The sequence below is a fragment of the Trichomycterus rosablanca genome, chromosome 20 (assembly GCF_030014385.1).
Source record: "Trichomycterus rosablanca isolate fTriRos1 chromosome 20, fTriRos1.hap1, whole genome shotgun sequence".
Lineage (NCBI taxonomy): Eukaryota > Metazoa > Chordata > Actinopteri > Siluriformes > Trichomycteridae > Trichomycterus > Trichomycterus rosablanca.
In genome coordinates this window covers 600,825-627,436 of record NC_086007.1, presented here as the reverse complement: position 1 = coordinate 627,436, position 26,612 = coordinate 600,825, and the positions used below count along the sequence as shown (strand labels likewise).

At 41.9% G+C, this 26,612-nt stretch overlaps 2 protein-coding genes across 3 annotated transcripts in view; both read left to right on the top strand.

Moving 5' to 3' along the window:
- Nucleotides 1-720, top strand: part of pld1a (phospholipase D1a) — a 30,861-nt gene extending 30,141 nt beyond the window's left edge. For both annotated transcript variants that reach the window (XM_063017381.1, XM_063017382.1), the window contains exon 27: nt 121-720. In XM_063017381.1, the coding sequence (XP_062873451.1) occupies nt 121-152 (32 nt within the window). In that variant the 3' untranslated portion in view covers nt 153-720. The remainder of the gene's footprint in view (nt 1-120) is intronic.
- Nucleotides 721-13,946: 13,226 nt separating this feature from the next.
- On the top strand, nt 13,947-25,251 carry LOC134334808 (traf2 and NCK-interacting protein kinase-like). Its single transcript, XM_063017272.1, has 14 exons — nt 13,947-14,006; nt 15,364-15,429; nt 18,692-18,748; nt 19,366-19,485; nt 19,569-19,679; nt 20,170-20,260; nt 20,348-20,478; nt 20,586-20,640; nt 21,819-21,897; nt 22,422-22,579; nt 22,936-23,018; nt 23,296-23,418; nt 24,371-24,667; nt 25,066-25,251. Exons 1-14 carry the CDS (start codon nt 13,947-13,949, stop codon nt 25,249-25,251), a joined length of 1,617 nt encoding a protein of 538 aa, XP_062873342.1.
- Nucleotides 25,252-26,612: the final 1,361 nt, after the last annotated feature.

The following is a 26,612-nucleotide window of genomic DNA, read 5'->3' as shown; positions in this document are numbered from 1 at the left end:
GCTATTTATAGATTCATTGTTGTGCTTCATTATGAACCAACTTTGTTCAGTATTTTGATTTTCTGTATGATTTTTAAAATAAAAGTGATTTACATTCTTTTTAATTATGTTAATTTTTAGAAGCCATGGTGCCTACAGAGATCTGGACCTGATGGAGCTGACTGGTTATAATGTGAGAGATCTTATAATGTGAACTGGATACAGATGAAGTGCCTTACAGAGACGACGGACGCCTGTGATTTTATTTTATACCTGTGATTAAATGATCCTTATAACTGCACTGTTGTTTTATTTTTATTGAAGTGCTTTTAATGTGTACAGACCATTTTAAAGATCTACCTGCACTAAAGAAAAATGCTTTACTAACACTAACTCGTCACGCATGCTGTATCATTTGGGAGGAAGCTGTCCAGGCAGGCAGCGTTTTTGCTCCCGATGGGAAACTGAAATCTAAAATAAGTGTCCTGATTTTCAATAAATGTAGGAAAGCATGTACAGTATAATGCAGCCACTTTTTGTAGTCTTCACTCGGACCTTTCAGACCTGGCCTGTAGTTTTTAAAATGGAGCTTCTGGATTCAAGTTCTATTTTTAAACCTGTTTGTATTATTGTAATGTATTAATTTACTAATGTGTTCATGTAATTACTATTCTGTTTTATTATATATACATGAAGAAACCTATCATTGAAAAATCATTATTAAAAAAATAATTGACTGTGCTGTTGTTTATTATTTTCAGAAATCAGTGTTCAGTTGCACCAGGCAGCTAAATTTGAGTCGGGATGTAACATTGATCCTAAACTACCGTTAATTATCAAGACTAATTAACACAAAACAGATTTTCCAAATTGCAGTCAACACTTATACAAACATGTATAGTAAATTACAAATAATTCACAGTAATTTATGTGCAAAAAACCTTAATATGCAAAATATTTCTGATTATTTCTATTTAATATAAACTGTAAATAAAAGTAAATAACATGTATCATAAAATCATAAACATTACACATCATGATTAATATAATATTATAGTGGTTCAAGTACAGGACTAGTAACTGGAAGGCCAGGTTGCCACTGTTGGGGCCCTTGAGCAAGGCCCTTAACCCTCAATTGCTTGCAATATACAGTATATACAGTGTATCACAAAAGTGAGTACACCCCTCACATTTCTGCAGATATTTAAGTATATCTTTTCATGGGACAACACTGACAAAATGACACTTTGACACAATGAAAAGTAGTCTGTGTGCAGCTTATATAACAGTGTAAATTTATTCTTCCCTCAAAATAACTCAATATACAGCCATTAATGTCTAAACCACTGGCAACAAAAGTGAGTACACCCCTAAGAGACTACACCCCTAAATGTCCAAATTGAGCACTGCTTGTCATTTTTCCTCCAAAATGTCATGTGTTACTAGGTCTCAGGTGTGCATAGGGAGCAGGTGTGTTCAATTTAGTAGTACAGCTCTCACACTCATACTGGTCACTGAAAGTTCCAACATGGCACCTCATGGCAAAGAACTCTCTGAGGATCTTAAAAGACGAATTGTTGCGCTACATGAAGATGGCCAAGGCTACAAGAAGATTGCCAACACCCTGAAACTGAGCTGCAGCACAGTGGCCAAGATCATCCAGCGTTTTAAAAGAGCAGGGTCCACTCAGAACAGACCTCGCGTTGGTCGTCCAAAGAAGCTGAGTGCACGTGCTCAGCGTCACATCCAACTGCTGTCTTTGAAAGATAGGCGCAGGAGTGCTGTCAGCATTGCTGCAGAGATTGAAAAGGTGGGGGGTCAGCCTGTCAGTGCTCAGACCATACACCGCACACTACATCAAATTGGTCTGCATGGCTGTCACCCCAGAAGGAAGCCTCTTCTGAAGTCTCTACACAAGAAAGCCCGCAAACAGTTTGCTGAAGACATGTCAACAAAGGATATGGATTAATGGAACCATGTCCTATGGTCTGATGAGACCAAGATTAATTTGTTTGGTTCAGATGGTCTCAAGCATGTGTGGCGGCAATCAGGTGAGGAGTACAAAGATAAGTGTGTCATGCCTACAGTCAAGCATGGTGGTGGGAATGCCATGGTCTGGGGCTGCATGAGTGCAGCAGGTGTTGGGGAGTTACATTTCATTGAGGGACACATGAACTCTAATATGTACTGTGAAATACTGAAGCAGAGCATGATCCCCTCCCTCCGGAAACTGGGTCGCAGGGCAGTGTTCCAGCATGATAATGACCCCAAACACACCTCTAAGACGACCACTGCTTTATTGAAGAGGCTGAGGGTAAAGGTGATGGACTGGCCAAGCATGTCTCCAGACCTAAACCCAATAGAACATCTTTGGGGCATCCTCAAGCGGAAGGTGGAGGAGCGCAAAGTCTCGAATATCCGCCAGCTCCGTGATGTCGTCATGGAGGAGTGGAAAAGCATTCCAGTGGCAACCTGTGCAGCTCTGGTAAACTCCATGCCCAGGAGAGTTAAGGCAGTTCTGGGAAATAATGGTGGCCACACAAAATATTGACACTTCAGGAACTTTCACTAAGGGGTGTACTCACTTTTTTTGCTGGTGGTTTAGACTTTAATGGCTGTATATTTAGTTATTTTGAGGGAAGAATAAATTTACACTGTTATATAAGCTGCACACAGACTACTTTTCATTGTGTCAAAGTGTCATTCTGTCAGTGTTGTCCCATGAAAAGATATACTTAAATATCTGCAGAAATGTGAGGGGTGTACTCACTTTTGTGATACACTGTATATATACAGGACCAGTCAAAAGTTTGGACACACCTTGAAGGAACAGTACAGTAACTAATCAAAAATTAAAAAAAATTCACAAAAATCGAGAAACGCAAATTTAGAAAAGACAACGATTGTAGTAGTTAACTAGTCACCTGTACTAATCTTTAACTTAACAGAATCAGAAATACACCTGAAACAAGCAGAGAAAGGTGAACTTCCCACAATGGTTTTGGAAAATCTCTGCAATCCTTCATCCTGGTCAATTTCAGCTGCTCTGTCATCTGAAATTCTTCAAGGTCACATATTTTGGCTGTAGCAATAAGATCTTCAAGTCTTCTAATGTTTCTGAGAACATCATCATTCTTGTTCTTGTTTAACAGCACAGTACAAAAATGATTGAAAAATGTCACATGCATCATCCATACAGCGAGTGTTCTGTAGTCTTGCTAGAGCATACGTACAAAAGTCTTTCAATCCTTTGTCACTGGTTTGTTTACCAACATCCATCACTTAAAAACTTAATCATGTAAACTAATTAAAAACTTGAAAATCTTGCATTTTCACAAACTATTGATATGTAGTTATATGACTAACTATATGACTAAGTTCCATTATAATATTAAGCTACACTGTGGATTAAACACAACTTTATAAATAAAATGCAACTGTATCTTAAGTGTAGTTAAACATATTCATGATTATATTGTAATATGTTAATATGCTAAGTTATTATTATATTAAGGTGATATAGACATATCTATCTTTGATAATTATGCTTTACTGTTTTAACGATTTTAAATACTTTAATTTCATTCAGAAATGAAATTATTTTAATCTTGGAATACATTTCAACTTTAAAAATGGCAGCATGTAATGGACATTGCCCAAAATAACACATTTATTTCCAGGTCAATGTTTAATTAAAATTGATTAAGATATTTGTTCATTATTGTTCCATATCACTAAAAGACAGCAAAATATTATTATATATAATCATATTATTTGGCTTAAGTTGGCTATAATTGCACAAAGTGTTCACAATTAAGGCTAATATGCCAGGAAAGTGTTTATTACATTTATTACATTGTAATTAACATATTATTAACATATTATCATTTAGCAGATATACAAATATTACATATATATCAAATATTAGTAATAAATTAATATTACAAAATGTCTACTAGAACCTACCTTATCCATTGAGAAAAATGCCAATATCCATATTTTCCTTAATGATAGATTGTTGGCTCTGTATCATTTTGTCTGCCTGACAGCTACTAATGCTAATGACCTTAAGGTGTGGGGTGTTTACAATGCCTGAAGTGGTAGCTGAGAGTTGATTGGTTAAATATCGACAAGTCAGTCTTTACTCTGTGATATATGGCTTGGTTTAATGTCACCTTTTGGTTTGCTGCAACCTCTTTCTTTGCATGTAATCTTGCTCAAATTAAGTGTTTATACTACTAAGGCAAACAGCATATACAATACATACTAGTACAGGTGACTAGTTAACTACTACAACCTTTGTCTTATCAAAATTTGCATTTCTCGATGTTTACTGTAACCATACTGTAGGATTTAATAAAGGTGTATTGAATGGTACATGCCACTGGATAATTACTACACCTCTGCACTTTATAGACTTTATATACGCTCCCTTAGCACTTCTTTAGCATTTCAGTGCAGATGCGCCTCACATTTACCAAATAACGTTAAATCAAAATTAACAGAAAAACCTTTTTAAACAAATTTAATTGTAGTTTGTTCCGTGTTTACTGATGTATCAGTTCGTGCAATTTAATTAATATTTGGATGTTTATTAGCCGAGAACGAGCCGAAAGAAAGTCGAATGTCAGGCGAATGTCCAATATAAAACCAATTTTACCACGGTCTGTTGAGGCAGTACATACGGAAGCGTATTGCTGCCACACAGATAAAAAAAAAGCCGTCAGTATGTCGTTATAACAAGAAAAGGATGTCGTTATAACAAGAAAAGGATGTCGTTATAACAAGAAAAGTATGTTGTTATAACAAGAAAAGGATGTCGTTATAACGAGAAAAGTTCATTACCTTAAATGCTGCATAGCTGATGGAAGCGTATCTGCTGATGGAGAGACAGTTTGCACACATGCATGATGCTGTAGCTTGTGTAACCTTGCAGCTTGCCGACATCCTTTCTCGTTATAACGACATCATTTTCTCATTATAACGACATACTGACGGCTTTTTTTTTTTTTTATCTGTGTGGCAGCAATACGCTTCCGTAAGTACGGGACACAGCACTGTGGCGTATTGAAAATACGAGGGACTCAGCCAACTTGGACCCGGATGTGACATATCATAAGGTCAACACGTCACCACTTAACAAGCGGAAGGCGAATTGTTTGTTAGGTTGGTTGTTACACTTATTTAACCAGGTTTTCTTTAATAAAATAGATTGAAATTGATTAAAATTAATGTTTTGTTTTTAGTTGCTGAAAGCTAATTTGAGTTTGACAGATTTAGTTCAGCTTAGTGTAAGACTACTTGTGCATAAAATAACTGCAAATGCTGTTTTATATGCTCATTAATATAAAACCAACAGTGTCTATAATAATTTGTTTATAATTAATTATCCTCAGCTTCTTTATTTTATTATTTAGTTCCCAAAATTGGCTTAGCTAATTCACTAATTGCTTTAAAACTTAAAGGGTTGTGTTGTGTCACCAGAATGATCAGTTCTAACTGGAAATGGAACATTGGATATATACAGTATATATATATATATTTACTTTAAGTCACTACATTTACATTTACATTTTCAGCATTTAGCAGACGCTTTTATCCAAAGCGACTTACACAATGAGCAACTGAGGGTTAAGGGTCTGGCTCAGGGACCCAACAGTGGCAACTTAGTGGTGGCGGGGCTTGAACCGGCAACCTTCTGTTTACTAGTCCAGTACCTTAACCACTGAGCTATCACTGGCCTCACTAAAATTTATTTATGTTCACATTTATGTGAGTAAATCTTTTTCACAAGTTCTTTCTGATTAGCTAGCTGATTAACAGACACCAAAAAAATATTAGATCACATTTTGTGATTGTACCTGTGCAGTGTGGACACCCCTTCTAATTTTTAAGTCTTTGTGTTCGTCACATTCATTGCTTACAGTTTTTTAAATTTTAATTATAGTACATTGATTATACTGACCCATTTCTAGACAAAGACTTATCTTTGATTGTTTTGATTTTCTTGAACTTTTATTTCACTGACGAAAGTAATTACTTTAGATATTTTAGATTTTTTAATTTGATGCACACAACACACTAGACAAGTTGGGACAGGGGCGAAATTAGAGTTTTATAAAGTTTATATGATATTCAAGTGACACTGTTTTAAACGATCCACAAGGTGAGCTGGACTGAATGGACTCACATTTATGGACACACTTTAAAATCTTGTGAAAAGGCTTCCTAGGAGAGCAAAAAATGCTTTCGGTCTTGGACGTTTCACGAGTTCCCTGTTGGATGAAGGCCACATACTTTCGTAGTTATATAACTTCCTCAGAAAACGCAGTAAAAAACCTGGATACAGCTAGGTGGAAAACACATCACTGATCCTGACAGCTGCCGTCACATTCCTCATAAATCTTTATGTATTACCACCGTTTTATCCTACTCAGGGTCACGGTCGGTCTGACTCATTTGGTGAAACTCTGAAAACACCCCAGACGAGTCGGGACAACAACATTAATTCCTCTATATTACTTTTAAAAAGTGCTGACCATAATTACTTCTGCCAAACTGTGACCAGTTTACAAACCCAGTTATTGAAGCCAAAAGTTGCAGGACCTGTTTCACTGTCCAGGTTCCGTAATTCTACAGAAATGGTTTGAGAGATGTCAAGGTCTTTGTTGGCCTTTCAAGTGTGACCTAGTCATTGTAATGTAATTATAAACACGTTCAGCTTTTAAAGGTGAACAAGGCCGGCTGTTTTCTGGAATCCAGATGTCACTAGCATTCTTTATTTGGAGATAATAGCTATAGCCTTGTGTTTGCAGCAGTGGAGGTGCTGCTTTTTGAGATCCTTTAGCTGAAGCGATGTTCAGATTCAGCAGAACTGCGGTAATTAAGTCTGGCTTAGTGTTTAGATTAATTAAACCCAATTAATGTGGGTTGGTTGAGTAATTAAGGAGGCATCATTGCTCTTACATGACTGTCAGAATGATAACATACAATCAAAAATATTAAAATAAAACTATCAAACATCTCTGACTCTTATCTCTGTCCTTTAGAAAGATTTAAACGTATATTTAACACACACTCTTTTCCTCCTAGTCTTTTTCCATCGAGTCAAATATGTAGCTGTAAACATTTATGCTGGTTTTGTTTTATGATTTTCTACACCAACCAGCAACCAATGTGGCTAAAATACCCAAACTAATAAGGAAGGGTGTCTACAAACTAGATGAAACATCCATATTGTGTTTCTAGATGTTTCATCTTTACAATAACAGCAGGTAACCAGGGCAGGATCGAGCATGACTTGGTGTCGTGTGTCGTTTTGGAAATCTGGCTTCAACAGAACAATGCCGCTGAAGTGTTTTGTATGACCCAGATGTTTCTGTGAGGTGGCTGCATGGCTATTCGCTGGATTTTGCACCAGTGATTGAAGAATGTCATGTGTTGATGTTAGTATTGTATGAATTCTGTTTTGCATATCAGACATTTATTTGTTTTTAGTCACATTACAAGGAAAAACACACGGAGCTGCTGGAGGTGAAATCTGAATCACGTAGCAGTGAAGATGAGAAGCAGTATTGTTCTTTAATCAGGTCACTGCAAGCTCAAACGTGCACCGGTGCCAATGTAAGAGCAGATGACAGATACGATTTACCAGTCGGGTTTGTTTTTCCACCTGCGCGTGTATCGAGACCGTGGGACGTTAAGATTATAAAACCTGATTCCAGAATTTAAAGAGATTTTGTCATTTTTAGATGGAAATTCTCTGGATGCAGATATGGGTCACATGCAGTCTGATAATCTGTTACTCAGAATATTCTGCTTTATTTACCCGGATGTAAAAATGCTTTTCATATCAGTAGAAGAATAATCTTTATTTAAATGTTTTGTTTAGTGAATTAGTGTAACAGCCTTAAAAATAATACAGATATCCTGAAGTATGTTTAAATTTACCAGACGCTTATTCAAAGTGACAATACCACACAAGCAATTGAGTGTAAAGGACCTTGTTTAGGGGCCCAACTTGGCAGTAGTGGGGCTTGAATCAATAGACATCTAATTACCAGTCCTGTACCTTTCTTGGCCATCCTATTCCAAACCATGGGCGTTAATATGCAACCGCCCTGATTTTCCATCTGTAAGCCTGTGCTTAGGCTTTGGATGATTTCGGACTGTGTCTGTGTGAATTTGCGCCATTTCAGTTGACTAGCCTGGTCAAGGTACTGATCAACATTCCAATTCCAAACATGTCAGAGGTCCGGTGCAGACCAACAGAGTTCCTTTGGAGAACAGCACTACCTTCTCAAGCTGCTAATCCTGCTTTCACCTTATACCTGGTTCCCACTACATGATTTTTGCCCTGATTTTTCGCTCACCGACTGGTCGGCGCTAGATTTGCCGGCTCGGGAGCAACTCTGCGTTCACTCGACGATCGAAACTCGGCTCTCGATCGCTATGTGTGAACTACTCAACAACTCGATTTGAGCGGCTCACTGAGCACTCGCTGAGCGCTCGGGGACCGAAGAAATATATCTAGCTTGTCAAAAATCTGGATATGAGTTGCACGACTGGCAATTAGTGCTATGTCGAACGGGGTGGCACGGTGGTTCAGTGGGTAGCACTGTTGCCTCACAGCAAGAAGGTCCTGGGTTCGATCCCCAGGTGGGGCGGTCCGGGTCCTTTCTGTGTGGAGTTTGCATGTTCTCCCCGTGTCCGCGTGGGTTTCCTCCGGGTGCTCCGGTTTCCTCCCACAGTCCAAAGACATGCAAGTGAGGTGAACTGGAGACACTAAATTGTCCAAGACTGTGTTTGATATAACTTTGTGAATTGATGAACCTTGTATGATGAGTGACTACCGTTTCCTGTCATGAATGTAACCAAAGTGTAAAACATGACGTTATAATCCTAATAAACAAACAAACAGCTATGTCGAACAGTATGTAAGATACGGTGTGAGGGGAAACGCAGGGGAGGAGTGTAAAAAGGTGGTACAGGGGCGTAATATAGTTTATATCAGAATACATCAGCACACACACAAGTTTTACAGTATTTCTGACCTGATCGTTCTCTACAAAACACCCACGCTGCATTGCAAACAATATTTATTAACCTCCAACTCACTATAGAACAATCCATGCTGCTCGCGTTGTCAAATCCACTCAGATTCATTTATTTTTTCTCTTTGATTTTACGCTGCACATCAGCGCACAAACTTTGATCGCTCACTACTTGTTTACGTGCATTTTGGACGTGGTATCGTTAAACCCCTCGTCACTTCTCACGTGTGTTTTCGTGACAGAACGTAGTTTGGGAGAGCAGAGAAGCTCGTCTGAGATTCTAGTTGGTGATAGATGGTGAACTGTACAGCGACCTGACGGCTTGGAAAGTGGTGTAGTGAGAACTTGGCATTACTGTCACTGAGCCACATTTTTGACACTCGTCTTCTGTTGATTTATGTTTTTTCTACTTTGTTTGTGTTGCAGCTTTCTATTTTATGTAAATGAAAGTATTGGAATCCTGAGGCCTCCAGTGTCGCCAGACGCACCCATAAATAAATAAAAACCACAAGCAGGAAATAAACTTCATGACGTTTGGCTTTGAAAGAAGATTTGGAACGGTCGCAGATACAGTCTGAATAACAAGATGTTCATATTCGGTCCTGCTTGATCTGCCCAGGTCACGTGACGTTATTGTGCTTTATTTAAAACGATAGGTGTGACTACATACCTGCTACATACTGGCGTCTACATACTTTCTTTAATTTACGATGTTAGACTGAGATTTAGTTTGCAGAGCTTTAGTATCTTTCTTTTTGTTCTACCCACGGTGTCTTGGGCACTGATATGTCGGTACCCGCTGTGAGGTGAGCGCTGAGCTACGTCTTCACCAAAAAGTTTGTTATTTTTCGAGTAGAATGGCTGTCCAATAGCCATGTGGGTGGACTTGGGTTCAATCCTCGCCTCCAGTTACAGTGTTAAGAGTTTGGTTTGTTCTCTCTTTTTCTCTTGAGCTTTTCCCAGTGCACCAGTTTCCTTTCACCTCCTAAAAATATGTACTGACAGCAGTACCTTGTAACTCAACGTCCCCTAAACTCAAAATCTTTGAAACTCAATCTGTACTCAACGTGTTCAGTTTGTTTTAAAAAATGTATTTATTTAATTTTAAATAAACAATGAACAGCCACTTTGTTGAGCGCTCGGCTTGATCAGTAAACCCTCATCAGCGTGTGAATCTGAGCTGAATCTGCATCAGTGTGGAATAAGGTTCAGATCCAGGGTTACGGCTCCACATGTATCTGTGTTTATCTGGATTCTCCTCCCTGTTTCACTTTTAAACTTGTGTTACAGCTCCAGATTCTGAGAAACGGTGAGAATCAGAATCAGCTTCTCCCAGAGTCTAAAACGCTTCTGGTTGAAAATAAAGCTTAACGTGGTTTAATGTAGTAAAAGAAGGAGACAGGAGCACTAAACTTCTCTTCATTATTACTGCTCATAAGTTCCTCCACTAATCACATTCCTCACTCGCTGTTTTACTACAATAAGTCACGCTAAGTTTTGTGCACCGCCGTCACACTTCATAGGAAATAACGGCACAGCAGCGCTAAAACGGTTTTGTCGCTTCTCATGTGAATGCGCCGGTGCTGAAGGGAATACAGTATTCCAACATCAAGCATCTCCACCATTAAGAAGCGTCAGGAAACAATAAAGAAGTAAAACTAAAGTGCAGCTTTTATTGTATTTTTATTGATTTAGTGTAACTTCAATAATTTCCTTCTGGATAAATAAAGTATCTATCTAACTGTTAGTAATTGTATTTCAGTGTGTTTATATTATATTTGTGTTATTTTCAGTGTTTACGTGTCAAAAACAACCTCATTATTTTACATGAGACTAAAATATCTGCAGCTCTACGGGACCATGGACGCATTAACAGGTTCCCCAAAAATCCTCATGAGGAAAAAATACCTCGAAACTCAACGTCTTTAAAACTTCTAACCAAAACAGACTGAGGTTGAGTTTCAAGGTACCGCTGTGTATGGAAAATAAGTGAATCTGAATTGCGCCTGGGTGTGAAAGTGAATGTGAAAAGTGTGCACTGTGAACCTGACCATGCTGAAGCAGATGAAATGAATGAATCAGTGAATAACAGGGAGGGGGGGGGCTGTTGAGAGAAAAGGGCGCATCCACAATGACAATTCACATTGTGTGTGTGAGTGTGTGTGTGTGTGAGTGTGTGTGTGTGTGTGTGTGTGTGTGTGTGTGTGAGTGTATGTGTGTTTTGTTAGGTAAATGTTTGACTAACATTTTTGGATTGCTGCCACACCACTGCACTTCTAGAGAAGTAATTATCACTTATAGGTGTGTGTGTGTGTGAGTGTGTGTGTGTGTGAGTGTGTGTGTGTGTGTGTGTGTGTGTGTGTGTGAGAGAGAGAGAGAGAGAGAGAGAGAAATTGCATGACGCATAAACCTGTTCCAAGGAAAGACAGAAAAAAGCGTAAGGAAAGAATTGTTAAATTCCAGAGAAAAACAGATCAGGCTGTTGGTTTCTGTTGGAATAGAGTTTGGTTTTACCTGAATCCGGGGTTTGGAGAAGCATGCAGAAGGTGGATTGGCTCTGCTTGTAGAGACACCATAACATTAAAACCACCTCCTTGTTTCTACACTCACTGTCCATTTTATCAGCTCCACTTACCATATAGAAGCACTTTGTAGTTCTACAATTACTGACTGTAGTCCATCTCTTTCTCTACATGCTTTGTTAGCTCCTTTTATGCTGTTCTTCAATGGTCAGGACCCCCACAGGACCCCCACAGAGCAGGTATTATTTAGGTGGTGGATGATTCTCAGCACTGCAGTGACACTGACATGGTGGTGGTGTGTTAGTGTGTGTTGTGCTGGTATGAGTGGATCAGACACAGCAGCGCTGCTGGAGTTTTTAAACACCTCACTGTCACTGCTGGACTGAGAATCGTCCACCAACCAAATATATCCAGCCAACAGCGCCCCGTGGGCAGCGTCCTGTGACCACTGATGAAGGTCTAGAAGATGACCGACTCAAACAGCAGCAATAGATGAGCGATCGTCTCTGACTTTACATCTACAAGGTGGACCGACCAGGCAGGAGTGTCTAATAGAGTGGACAGTGAGTGGACACGGTATTTAAAAACTCCAGCAGCGCTGCTGTGTCTGATCCACTCGTACCAGCACAACACACACTAACACAGCACCACCATGTCAGAGTCACTGCAGTGCTGACAATCATCCACCACCTAAATAAAACCTGCTCTGTGGGGGTCCTGTGGGGGTCCTGACCATTGAGGAACAGGGTAAAAGAGGGTAACAAAGTATGTAGAGAAACAGATGGACTACAGTCAGTAATTGTAGAACTACAAAGTGCTTCTATATGGTAAGTGGAGCTGATAAAATGAACAGTGAGTGTAGAAACAAGGAGGTGGTTTTAATCTTATGGCTGATTCCAAAAAGTGAAAACGAGCATAAATTCCTCAGACGCTGATCAGATGATCTCAGCAGAAGCTCGTTTAGGTTCATACATTTACTAATAAAATGAAAGTGTGATACTCCATACAGACGAGATGACTTAGTGATGGTTGGCAGCACAGATACCCAGCGTTCTCCAGCTCCTTCTGTCTTGTATCGCCCCAATAATACAATCCACGTCGCGATGTCATCAACCCAGCTTTCTTGCGTCTGAGACCTTCCTCAAGTCCTGTCAGACAGTAACGTTGCCTTCGATGTCCTCATGTGGTTCCTCATCACACGCCCAAAGTAACGGAACTCACGGGACTTCATGTAATTCAGGGGATTTTTTGCTGTTCTGGAGGTCTCAGGGGTGATCATCATCATCTTCCTCTGAGAGATTTTCAGCAGTTTCTTTAGTGTCCAGGCTTCATGTCCATTTGTGGCTGCTGGTCAGACCAAGGGTTTATCAGTCGTAGCTTGGTGATGGTGCAAATCGACACGTTTTGTCAATTTGAGCATCTTGGTCATGCCCGTTTCCAACTTGTATTTGATGCTCTACTTCCTAAATGTAAGAAGGTGCCGACTTGTTCCAATCTTCTACCATCATCTCCAGCACTACAGCAGGCTTTCTGCCTTAGATCTGTGTTATCCGGATATGCTCTGGACCCACTGTGACTTTGACCAGGTTAATGCAGTTATATTTCAGTAATTATCAAATCATTTTCATCTGCCGCTTTATCCTGGTCAGGGTCCAACAGGAAACACAGGGCACCAATTCATTGCAGGGCTTTTACCACGCCCACCTTCCCCTAACATAGTCAATTATGATGTATGTGTGGACGCCCGGTCTGCTGATACCAACACTGAGGTTTCACCCTGTGTCTTAGTGGTGGTGGGCTAATGTAATGGACAGTGCTTTATCCTGTCCCAGGAACACAAGGAATACAATTCACACACATACACACACTTACTTACAGGCCATCCTGGGGAGCAAATACACCTTCTGCATGTTTTGGGAGACCACGTAAGTGACCACAAAAAAAGAAGCCAAACTTTACACAGACAGCAACCAGAGACGAGAGTCGAACCCGGTCTCTAGAGCTGGAAAGCACCAGCACATTTATTTCTAAACATGCTAGTAGGTGAACTGGTTACATAAATGTAGCCTTGAGTGTGAGTGGGTATGGGTGCCTTTTGATGGACTGGTGCCCTGTTGTGGGGTTCAGCCTGAGTTCATGTCCCACACCCACTAAAGAGGAATAAGATCTAAAAATATCAACCACAAGATTTCATTACTTGGTACTTTACAGGTTTACCGAGGACAGGTGAGCAATTGGCAGAGTTTACCATGCCACACCCCCACGGATGCACACCAGGTTCTCTATAAAAGCAGGACGGGTCGGTCTGTGTACGGTCAGATTTAAAACAGAGTGAGAAGATAAAAAGCGGTGTATTTATTTTAAAATATTTATTTAAAGTCTTTAAGTGAAAATGTCGCGCATTTCTTGGTCGCGCAATTCTCTGAAAAAAATGGACGTCTCGTCCATCAAGGTGAGCTGGTTTTCTTTTCATGTATTTAAGTGCTTGTTATATTTAAAAGATTGTTAAAAATGTGCAGGATTTATTACTTATTTATTTGCTGATGCTCATGAGAGAATAATCACAGTGAAGGGAAAGTCTGGGAGCTCTGTACAGATCCTGAAATCCACATGAGAGATTCAGGGAAAAGTCAGGGATGTTAGTTGTACTTATTTCTAAGCAACAAAGGGTCCCCAGTTTACTGCAAGCAATTATTTATAAGGGCAAAGTACATGGAACAGTGGTGTCTTTGCCAAGGTCAGGAGGAAGACCCAAACGGATGCTCAGACAATCCAGGAACCACCAAACCTGTAACGAGCTCGCTATTAAAGTGTGAGATGAATCCACACACCCAAGTGCAAATGTTTAATCAAGGTAGAACAACACTGTGACTAAAAGCCACCTACAACAGAGAAAGTGGACAGAACAGAGACAGAGCAGAACTGAGAACTGGACGTCTTTATATAACCGACTGAAACAAACCATCCTTCGGAAACAGAACAGACAGAGAACTATGCAGCAGCGGAACTCCTACCAAACCAACTGGCTCCTTCTGCACATGAAGTGGTTCTATGGATGGGTTCCTTGTGAAAGAGCGACGTCTCACCACCACTGGGGCGAACTGCTCTACGTGTACGGTTCCATCACGAGATCCAAAATGCCGCAGCACCGGGACGAGGTCCCAGAAACCAGAGGAACGCCGACGTCCCACGTCAGTGGAAAATCGGACTGGACCAGACTGGGCAGAAGCAGAAGCAGGGGCGCAAACAAAGGAGCTGCTGAGGATGAAATGGATATATCGAGGAACGTCTACCTGGAGCTGCTGAACAACGAACAATGAATAACAAGCTACTGAGACTGAGACACGTCACTGTTCACAGTCAAACAAGCTTTACATCACCACGAGCTAAAAGACTGTTTTGCATCAGCAACAAACTCACTGTAGAATCTAGTAAATAAACATGATGCCCAGCAATAGACTGGCATAGAACTAAAATTGAATACATAGTCTGTGTACATTGTATGGCCATATGTATGTGGACGCCTCATCTAAAGCATTGTGTCCCAGCTATACTCATCTCAGTTCATACTCAGAGGGCTTTTCTCAAAATGTTGGAGCCCATATTTGGTATTGCGCCCCTTCAGAGATCTTTCTCACCATGTTCAGTGGTGTTGAGTTCAGGGCTCATCCTCAACATCTCCAAACCGCCACCAGAAATCTCTTGTTTCTACGTCTGAGTTGTGAGTTTGACGGTGATGTGGGGGAATAAAAAACAGCGAATAATTTTACTGTAAAACATTCTAACATGATTTCTCTCCCTGTGTTCAGGATACGACTGGAATCCTGGAGCTGTTGGAGGTGGTTGGCCAAGGAACGTACGGTCAGGTGTACAAGGTAAGAGAGTTCAAATCTACCTGGGTTTTGGGGGATTGGGGTTTTCTGCCATTCTAAAACATTCCTGCCATGGAAAAACTGAGAGATTCTGATATCATGCAAAGCTAGCAAGCCATTTTTACATCAGTATTTTGGGATTTGGGAGATTTTGAGCCTATCTAAACCCCTTATCTAAACCTCCCCCCCCTCCCAAAATAAAGGAGAGATCGTCAAAACACCGGAGTTTGTTTTGCTGCTTCTGTAGACGTTCGTTGGAATCGGGAAGTAAACACGTGCAGTGTAGCGTTCAGATGCTATCAGAGCTTTTCTCCAGGAACTAAGCACAAGGAAAACAGAGGCGCCACCTTAAATGTGACCTTTAATCTGTACAGTACAACTGAAAAACAAAACCCTGCACTAATGAGGTTCCATAAATATTCACACAATCAATCTAACTAACACCCTGATGAAGCAGCTTTGATTTGATGACATGATGTGTGCCCACTCTTCCCTGCAAAAGTGCTCTGAATTGTTTAGATTGTGAGGGCATCTCCAGTGCAGCGCCCTCGTCAGGTCAGCCCACAGATCAGAATTGGGTTCTGGCTTGGACGTTCCAAAACCGTAATCTTAGTCTGGTGAAGCCGCTCTCTTGTTGTTTTGGAGGTATGATTCGGGTTCTTTTCATGCATCAGCTTTTTAAGTTTTGTGCCAAAATGGACTGATATTTGGAACTGTTCTTAACCTCGACTAAAGCCCCAAAGCATACATGCTGCCACCACCATGCTTCACAGAGGGTTTGATGTTCATTCTGTGATGTGCATTCAAAAGGTTCAACCTTGGTCTCATCAGATCGTGACACATATTCCTACATGCTTTCGCCTCTGATAGACCTGATGCAGGTTATTTGACACACACACACTTTGTAAACAAGGTTGGTTGTTTAAGTCACTGATAACGATGAGTAAGTGTAAGAGAGGCTTCAAACTAACAACAAACCCTCATAAATCTTTATTTCAATATTAACGTCTCAATTTACCTTTAATCTTTACTTTTCTTCTTTATTTTATATACTTTATAACACACACACACACACACCTTCATTTTATTATTTGAAAAAAATTATATTCTGTTAAATTGAGTCTCAGCTTCAGTCTGCTGCATTTGATCTAATTTCCGGCGGCCACTGGGTTAGACACCTTTATGTAAGCGATTTAGGGTTAGGAGCCGTGCTCAGGGGCCCAATACAAGCACGCTGGCCCTGGGTGCCCAGCGGGATATTCTGCTACTGCACCAGCGCTGGGATTTTGACTCTCAGACTTCGAGTCTCAGCTCTGCTACCAGTCAACTGGGCGCCCCCTAGTGCCTGCAGCAGACAGAATCGGCCACTAGTCTGCTGTGTGGGAAAAGACGGGACTAAAAAATGGGCAGGGTCTTTGAGACGGTGTAAGGACCCTGGTTAGTAGTCCGAGGCGCCTGTACAAAAGTGAAGGAATGTGGAGATCAGCGCGTGACTCTCCATGTGTGAGACCGACCTCACGCACCGATCCACCAAAGTACAGGTGAATAAGAAGGGGTCGGTGTCAGGAGATTATATCCTCCGTACACCATCGGGGTCTCCAGTAGAGGAAGAGGAACTGGCTATGACTAAACTGGGAGAAAAAGGAAGAAGTTACTGGGCCATGTGTTGACATCCTGTCCGGGATGTGTTACTGTTATTGCACCCAGTGATTCATGACGGTTCTAGGAAGAACGGTGAGGCTGATGAGCACTACAGGAAACACGAGCGTGAAGGAAGGGAAATAACGCTGGAATATCATTTAAAGTGATTAGTGAAGCTGGAGTGTGATGAGCGTTAGTCACTCTTACTGAGCATCGTTCATCTCTTGTTTACTGATCATTCCAGTTTCCTTCCTTCGTCAGGTACGGGTGTGTCTACCTGTTTGTGTGTGTTGCACCAGTCTGGTTTTGATAACCTGATGTTAGCCCATCGATGATCTGCCGGACTCGGAATGGAACGTTCTGACCAAGGCGTACGTGCTTTATGTTCATCATTGCGTTATGAGTCTCTGTGAAGTACGGTGGAGGAAGAATGAAGTGGACCCTAGTGGTAACAGTTTAGGGAATGCCATCTCCATCAGGAGATAACTTGGTGTCAAAGACCTTGACTGTGCAGGACAGAATTCTATTTAAGTTCGTTAGGATTAATTGGTAGATTGGTCACATGACCATGAACTTGTTATTTACATTTACATTTTCGGCATTTAGCAAATGCCTTTATCAAAAGTGACTTACAGTAATGTGACAGTACACAGTCTGAGCAATTGAGGGTTAAGGGCCTTGCTCAAGGGCCCAACAGCAGCAACCTGGCAGTGGTGGGGCTTGAACAAGTGACCGTCTGATTACTAGTCCAGTACCTTAACCGCTAGGCTACAACTTGTTATTGGGTAGTTCCAGTCCAAAACCATGAGGTACAAAATACCAGGTTCATCAGGGTTTGAAGTCCCAGCGGCGAGGTGAGCGTCACAACAAACTCGGCGTTGAATAACCGAGTGGGCGGTTGGGATCAGAATACCGAGGAACTTGAAGTGTTCCATGACAAACGCTGGCACGCTGTCTGTGTGCTATTATGCAGAATTCTTAGGAAGCAGGTGTGTGTGTGTGTGTGTGTGTGTGTGTGTGTGTATGTGTGTGTGTGTGTGTGTAGGTGTGTCAGTCATTAATGGGGCGAGAATTTTCTTCAGTGTTGTTTGCCAAAACACCCAGGTCTGGCAATCAAAAATAAACACTCGAACGAAGCAGGAAATGAATTCTGGTTCTTCGGTTCAACCCGTCACTACCTGACACCCGGAGGTCGAGGGTTTGGAACCTCTGAGACTTTTTGATGGTTGTTTTTGAACAGGGGCGTCCGAAAAGCTCACGGTCAGGCGTCCAAATACTTTTGGACTTCAGTGAACTCAGCAACAGAACAAAAAAGAACAACATCCGCTCTTCTAAGAAGTGCATCTGTGTGTGGGAATTTGTGCCCGTTCACTCAAAACATGTACGGCTGGGCGCTGACTGATCTCTCAGTTGGTGTTCCGGTTCATCCCAGAGCTCTTGAGTGGGGATGAGGTTAGGGCTCTGGGGATTATTTTTTGGTTTGTGCACTGGAACAGAAAAGGACCTTCCCTAAACTGTTGCTGTGAAGTCTGAAGCATCATGGATTGTTTTCTTTATATAATTGATTTATTACACCTGCTGTGGTATTTAGTGGTAATTTTTCTCTCTCTGTGTGTTTGTACAGGGTCGATACGTTCTGTCTGGTGACACTGTGGCTATTAAAGTGATGAACGTCAGAGGGGTAAGAACGTTCTCCGTCCTCCTCCTCCAGTGTACTATTCCTGCAGATACACGAGCCCGGTTTCATCTCACAGCATTAAACTACACTTAATGATGATAATATTTATGATTTAATAGCCAAAAAACATCATAAAATGCTGCAGGGACAATAAAACACAACAAGCACAGAATATCCATTCATTCACTGTCTGGTCAGGGTCTCAGTGGGTCTGATTTATTGGATAAAAGGCGGGAAACACCCCTGAATAAGTCGCCGGTCCATCACAGGGTCATTTCTAGTAGCTCCAGTTAACCTGACTGCACGTTTTTTGTACTGTGGGAGGAAACCCACATGGACACGGGGAGAACATGCAAAACTCAGCACAGAAAGGACCCTGACCGGGTCCAATAATAAAATAACGTGGCTTCCTTAAATAACCTGTATTACTAAAGATGCAGAGATAAACAGATGAATGGATGTAAAGGATCCAATCAGGATTCTGATTCATCCCAAGTGTGTAGAGTGATGTTGAGGTCAGGGCTCTATTCAGGCCAGGGTTTAGGAGCTGTATGAGCGGAAGGGGTGTCCACATACTTTCAAACATAAAATCAATAAATAAATATCATTTGTTCCTTCAGGCTGCGCAGGAGGACCTGAAAGCCGAGATCAACCTGCTGAGGAAATACTCTCACCATCGGAACATCGCCACCTACTGCGGCGCTTTAATCAAGAAGACCCCCATGGAGGACCATCTGTGGGTGAGTGTGAGAACCCCGTCATTACGCTTTGCTTTGATCTTGACGTTACTACAGTGTTTTAAAGGCGTCTGATTGGTGTTTAGTTGGTGATGGAGTTCTGCGGTGGAGGTTCGCTTGCCAGTCTGATCAAGAGCACCAGAAAGAAGTCTCTGAAGGAGGAGTGGACGGCCTACATCAGCCGAGAAATCCTGCGGGTGGGTGTTCTTTATACCAACAGGTAGATTCAGCTAAGTATGTGGACACCTAAGCATCAGAGCAGGTTGGACCTGAAAGAAAGAGGTGGATGGTGCTGGGGTCAGAGGGGGTGCATGATAGTCTTAGCTCTCCTGGACCAGTGCAGGGTGCTGCATTAACCCTAGAATCACTTTAGGAAAGAATGGTCATGATTAGATTAAAGTGGTAGCTCAGCGGTTAAGAAACTGTACTAGTAACCAGAAGGTCCCTGGTTCGATCCTCATCACCACCATCATACTACCACTGTTGGACCCCTGAGCAAGGTTCCTATACCTCGTTTGCTTGGCTGTAATTAGCTAGAACTGTAAAGGTGTCTGCGAAATGGAATACATGTAAAAAAAAAAGCAGTATTATAATATAATAAAGTGACTCCAAGACGTCTTTAATTTCAATTTAAATAAAACTGTATATTATACTATATATATATATTATTATTATATTTTCCTTTAGGGTCTGTCGCATCTCCACAAGTACAAAGTCATCCACAGAGACATCAAGGGCCTGAATGTGATGCTGAACGAGAAGGCCGAGGTTAAACTGGGTAAGAGCGCCGCCCCGGTGGAGGATTACCGTTTGTTAGCGTTAGCGCGAACCCATAAAGAACGTTTTTTTATGGCCCTGTGTGCAGTGGATTTCGGGGTGAGCGTGCAGACAGACAGCACCCTGTGTCAGAGCAACACCTTCATCGGGACGCCCAACTGGATGGCGCCGGAGGTCATCGACTGCCAGAAGGATCCCACATCCAGCTACGACTGCAAGGTAAGACTATTACGCCCTGTGAAACCCTCCGCCCGTCTGTACCTGTTCATCTATATTCATCTATACCTGTACTTACTGAAGTGTGTGTGTGTGTGTGTGTGTTTCAGAGTGATATCTGGTCTTTGGGCATCACCGCTATAGAGATGGCAGAAGGAGCACCACGTGAGTACGCACACACGCATCCAGAACATGCTAAATCACTTAACGTTAAGGGTAGTTGTGTGTCAATGGGATGTGATGTACATAGTAATGATGTAGAACACTGTTTTAGGGAGAAAAGGGAGAGCCTACTTATGCTGGTTGGCCTTGGTGTGTGTCAAGTCCCGAAAATTATAGGCATTCTGTTAGATAACTAGATAGATAGACAGATGGACAGACAGATTTAAATGTATTGTCATTGCTTAGTACAGTTATAAGGCAATGAAATGCAGTTAGCATCCATCAGAAGTGCAAATAGTAGCAAAACGAAACATCAGTAAACTTATATATCTATGGTTAGTATAAAAATTATATTATTATAACTATTTACATATATGGTATTAGGTCTATATACAGTACATACTAATATACACAGTATACATAATAATATTAATAATAATAATAATAATAATAAGCATAGGAATGGGAATTCTAGGTATGTATAATAATAGTAATATAGATATGTAAAATAAGTAACTACACATAAGGTATATGGGTATATAATTATGCATATATGTGTAGGGTAGACACTTATATGTAAAAATGCGGGTGCAAATGATAATAAATGATAAATAATAAGTCCAGTGAGTAGTCCAGCGTGTTAGTGGTGTAAACGGTGTAGTGGTCCTGGTCCTGGCATATACCAAGCTTATACCATGCATTGCTAAATTAGTGTTGTCAATCGTTTTAGAGAAGGATTTTTTGTACCATGGTGGCTGCAGAATGTTCAGGTTAGGGGTCGTGTCACTCTGCGTCTCACTCCTGATCGAGGAGGGTCATAACTAACACACCGGACCACTTCTTTTCACCTGCACGGGGCGGGTACATAATGAGAATCGCATGAAAAGCCACACACTGATCTCCATTGTCCCCCGTCTCTGTGCAGCACCACGATCAGCCAGCAGAGGGCGTAATAATCAGTTATGAGGAATCCTTACAGCCCGCCCTCCCTCAGACCATCCAGTTATCGTCTGTATAGGCGCCCGGCCGGCCGTTAGCAATCTGAGACTCGAACTTTCCTGCTGGCGCAGATTTACCTCGCTCTTTCATCACACTTTTATAAGAGAGGAGGTAAAGAAACGATGATTGATCATTTTATAATTATTTTAAATTCCTAAAACTCTCTCTCTGTCTCTCTTTAGCTCTGGGTGACCTTCACATGATGAAGGTTCTGCAGATGATCGTGAACAATCCCTCTCCGACTCTCCAGCAGAAGAAATGGTAAAATGATTATTATTATTATAAATTAATCTCTACCAGTTTAAGTTTAGTGAACGAGTTTAATCCTTGTGCTTTTGCGCCCCCTGTGGGTACAGACTGGTACTGAAGGAGCAGCAATGACATTAATATGAGAACCGTTTCTTTCACGGTTCATGTCATTTTAATTAACCGCATCGTCCTGGTCAGGGTCGCGGCCGCTGGTCAGGGTCTGGGTAGACGCCCGGTCGGCTGCTGCACCGTCCGAGTGCTACTGAGAACGAATAATAACTAAATTCTTGCACGTTTTGCTATGTGTTGCGTACCTTACGTCTAAAAGTATGTGGACACCTGAGCATTAGAGCTGATTGGACCTACAGAGTGAGACTTCAATTTGATTGACCATTGAGCGCAGCGGCGAGGTGTGAAAACTGAGCAGCAAAGCGCCGAACCCGCTCCGACGATCCGGCGTGATTCGGTGATTTATCACACGCCTGTTGAACGGCCTCGTCTCTTATCGTGTGTTGTTTCTGCCGCTGTCCCTGCAGGTCCAGCAGTTTCCACTCCTTCGTTAAGGAGTGTCTGATCAAAGAGCCGGCCGAGCGTCCGAGCGCGGAGAACCTGCTCAATCACGAATTCATCAGCAGCGTCACCAACATCAGATACGTCCGCCATCAGATCGTGGATCACTGGAAGCGTAAGAAAGGTACCACACACACACACACACACATACACACACACAGACTGGGTTCTGAGTGGGTTCTGTTCTGAGTGGGTTCTGAGTGGGTTCTGAGTGTTCTGAGTGGGTTCTGAGTGTTGTGAGTGGGTTCTGAGTGTTGTGAGTGGGTTCTGAGTTCTGAGTGGGTTCTGAGTGGGTTCTCTTCTAAGTGGGTTCTGTTCTGAGTGGGTTCTGAGTGTTCTGAGTGGGTTCTGAGTGTTCTGAGTGTGTTCTGAGTGGGTTCTCTTCTGAGTGTTCTGAGTGGGTTCTCTTCTGAGTGGGTTCTGAGTGGGTTCTGAGTGTTCTGAGTGTGTTTTAATGTTCTCCTGTGTGTCGTGTTGTAGAAAATAATGACCACGGTGATGACGAGACGTCGGAGGAGGAGGGTGATCAGAAATCGAAGGAAGAACCTAAATGCCAATTAAAGGTGTGTACTGTGTGGACAGCGCCACCTACTGGCAAGCACTGCACAGCACAACACTAATCCTAGTTTGTTGATGTACTGTACGAGCTTATGGTCAGCATTCCAACTCTGCCCAAAGGTGTAAAGGTCATTTTACCAGACGCAGATTAATCCGTTAGGCCGCTGTAGTAGGTGTGTTAGCTGTTTGGACATGGAACATGAAATCCGACCGGTCGGTGAAAGTCGCTGAATGACTGTGGCTAAATGACTGAACCCCGGGATTTATTCTGTTTGTTTGCAGGAGCATCCGAGAAAAGCGCAGCAGCAGCAAAACAACAAACAACCTAAACTGCATAAGCAGCAACGTAAACAACACAAACACCAGCAGCCTGGCGTGAAACGACCCCTGAAACCAGCCGAAAAGGTAAGTGTGTCTCACTGATCACCTGGTTTTGATAGTTTGGGACTGTGGGTGCACCACCAGCACACAAAATCTGCAAAAATCAACATGAAATCAGGTTTATTGTTTACTTTTATTAATATATATATAAGCATTTGGCAGACGCTCTTACCAAAGTGGTGGGGTCTGAACCAGCGACCTTCTGCTTAGTAGTTTAGTACCTTAATCGCTAGGCTACACCTGCCCTACTGTGCTAGGGGTGCATAGTAACACAAATCCGTCTGAGTAACATTCAGAGTTTAATTAAGAAGTGGAAAGGGTTAGAGTTAGGGTTTATGCACTAACCACTTTGTAGTTCGAACCCCAGGGCGGTGCTATCGACCAGGCCATGCACCCACACAGGCACGATTGGCTTTGCCTGAGTGAGGGAATAGAACAACATGTTGACTTTCTTTAAGAGATTCCACGCTTGGTGACTGCTACTTGTCAGAGGGGGTGCCTGTTGCAGGGGGCATCTACTATGACTAGGGGTGGGGTGGAAAGTGAATGGCACCTTCCACACTGTGCCTAGATCGGGTTGTCCCGCCAAACTGGACCTCTGAACCAGAAGGATTAAAGATCAGGGAAGATACCAAGGGGTGAACGAGAACTTTGAAGGACTTGGAATACTGGTCTGTCTCCACATGTTGGCCGTGTTTTGGTGGGTGGCAAACTTTGGCAAAAAACTGTAGGAAATCATATATTATATTATTATACATAATATTATATGCCCTAATCTACAGCAAACCCATTTTACACCCCATTAAATTCTTCCACCAAGGGAAGGGGTGCGTTGCTTGTAATACCACATTTCCACCAGAGGGGTCTATAAATCTCAAAACATCTAAAAGTTCCAATCCTCCTGCTCTAATTAACCTCATTTTGAAATCATTGTTTTCTAATTAATGTTAATAAATTTTTTTATTCTGTTTTCCAGGGAGTCGACTGTTACCCCAGGCCTAACCCATTAAGCCCCGACGCAAAATGCAAACAATATTGCGGTCGACCACGAGGAGGCTCAACTCCATCCGTGCCTGAAATCCAGATTTCACCTCAATCTGAGAATCCGGTCCCCGCCTGTGTGAGCGCCAGCCGAGCACGGAGCCCAAGTCCATGTTCACCAATGCACAACCTCAAACTGATGAGCCAGGCCTGGGCTGGGGAATTCAAACCGCGCTCTGTGTCGCTTTCCCCCCGCCGCAGGCTGGTGGTGGACGAGAACGCGAACGGCTTGGTTAGGTCGTCTTCCGGTCAGGACAACTTGAGAAGCCGTTCACCACAGTCACACCGACGCACTTCTGAAGTCTTTCACAGGAACTTGCTTGTAGTTCCTCAGTCCCGTTATTCCTTTGCCTGCGGCAACGCCAACATCCAGAGTGGAAGTACTAGGGCTTATTCATCCAATCAGGATCTTACCAAGTCCTTGTCGGAAGCTGAGTTTAAAAATCTAAAAATGATCCGTCAAAATATTCCCCGCTCAAAATCCATGTGTGGCCAGCGGGCTCTGCATATCAGACCACATGAAGAGTTTTCCCAAAAGGGCAAGGACAAAAACAATAAAAAAGGCCTTTTGAGTTCACTGCGGTCTTTAATAACTGGACTGGCTCTCTCACCTCGTGCATCACCTCACAGTTCCAGGTCCTCAGGATCTGCATCTCCAAGTGGTTCAGACTCCTGCAGCCTCTCCAGTTCTCCCTGCGGTTCAGATTACTTAAACTCTCCCTTCAGTCCAGGACGTTCAAACTCTCCCTTCAGTCCAGGACGTTTAAACTCTCCCTTCAGTCCAGGACGTTCAAACTCTCCCTTCAGTCCAGATAACTTAAATGATCCCTTCAGTCCAGTAAATTCTCCTCTCAGCCCCGGCGCGTACAGAGCGTATTAGCCCCTGTACGACTGTGTCTGTGACTGAATGACTGGAAATATGCCCGGTCAAAAACATACATGTTGTGCAGCTATAAATAAGGTCACTTTAACTGCACCCGTTGGTCTTTTTGCCAGTGTTGTGAAGGGACCCCAAAAGCTTCCAGAGTACAGGTCTGTCCACTGTCACGTGAATCAAAAGTGTAGATCTATTTAAAAGCAGCCCCTCACATTCACGCTGATGTAAAGCTGGCTTGGCTGTTAACAGTGTCACCTGAGCTTCGCCCGCATGGCCATGCCACAAAGATAAATGACATTACAGTAGATTCAGATTGATACTCTCACCTGATGTACACGTGTGTAAATAGTTTCCTTTGTTCGTCAGATTTGTATCGTCGCATCTATATTTCAGTCGGATTATATTCACATTTGTTCTGTTTTGTTATTATTTCTGAGCACTTTGCTGAATTTTACAATTGCATGCTGTTTAAACATCATTTACAAAATGTTAAAATAAATGTAAAAATAAATTTGTGTCGATGTGACGTGGATATAACTGTAACTATAATAACTGTATATATCAAACCATGAGTAACAAAACAAATCAGATGTGAAATGTGCACAACATTGTGCGATTGCTGTATTTTATATTAAAATGTAAATTTATTATTTGTATTATTATTTGTATTATTATTTGTATTATTATTTGTATTATTATTTGCACTACTAAAAGTGAATAAAATGTTTAATATACATTGAAAACAATGTCAGTTTGTTCTTTTTTGAGTTTCATTATAAGGTTTAATTTCTAAAAACCTGCTGGATCAGAGTGCTCAGGTGGTGCAGCGATCGAACTAGCTCTTGTTTAAATCTCAGCAGTGCTACTGACCTAGCCAGGCATCCGACAGACAGAACGGGCTGTATCTGAGAGAGAGAAGAGAGAGAAGGTCTTGGCTAGGCAGACTTATAATTATGACTCGATGTAGTCCAAGCAATTGAGCGTTAAGGGCCTTGCTCAAGGGGCCCAACAGTGACACCTTGGCGGTGGTGGGTCTCGAACCCGGCTTCTTTTTGATTATTAGACCAGTATCTTACCTGCCGAGCTACCACTGCTCACATTAGGCATAGCGTAACTCTTCATATGCACTAAGACTCTGTGTGGGAACTCGTGTCTATTGTACACAAAATTAAAACCTTAATTGACGTCATTGTGATGAAACTAAACTCAGTATAAAATCAGCACAGTAATGAAGGTTCTTCTCACCACATTTAGACTCGACTTGTGATAAAAATCCTGAAATTCATCTTTCCTGAATCTT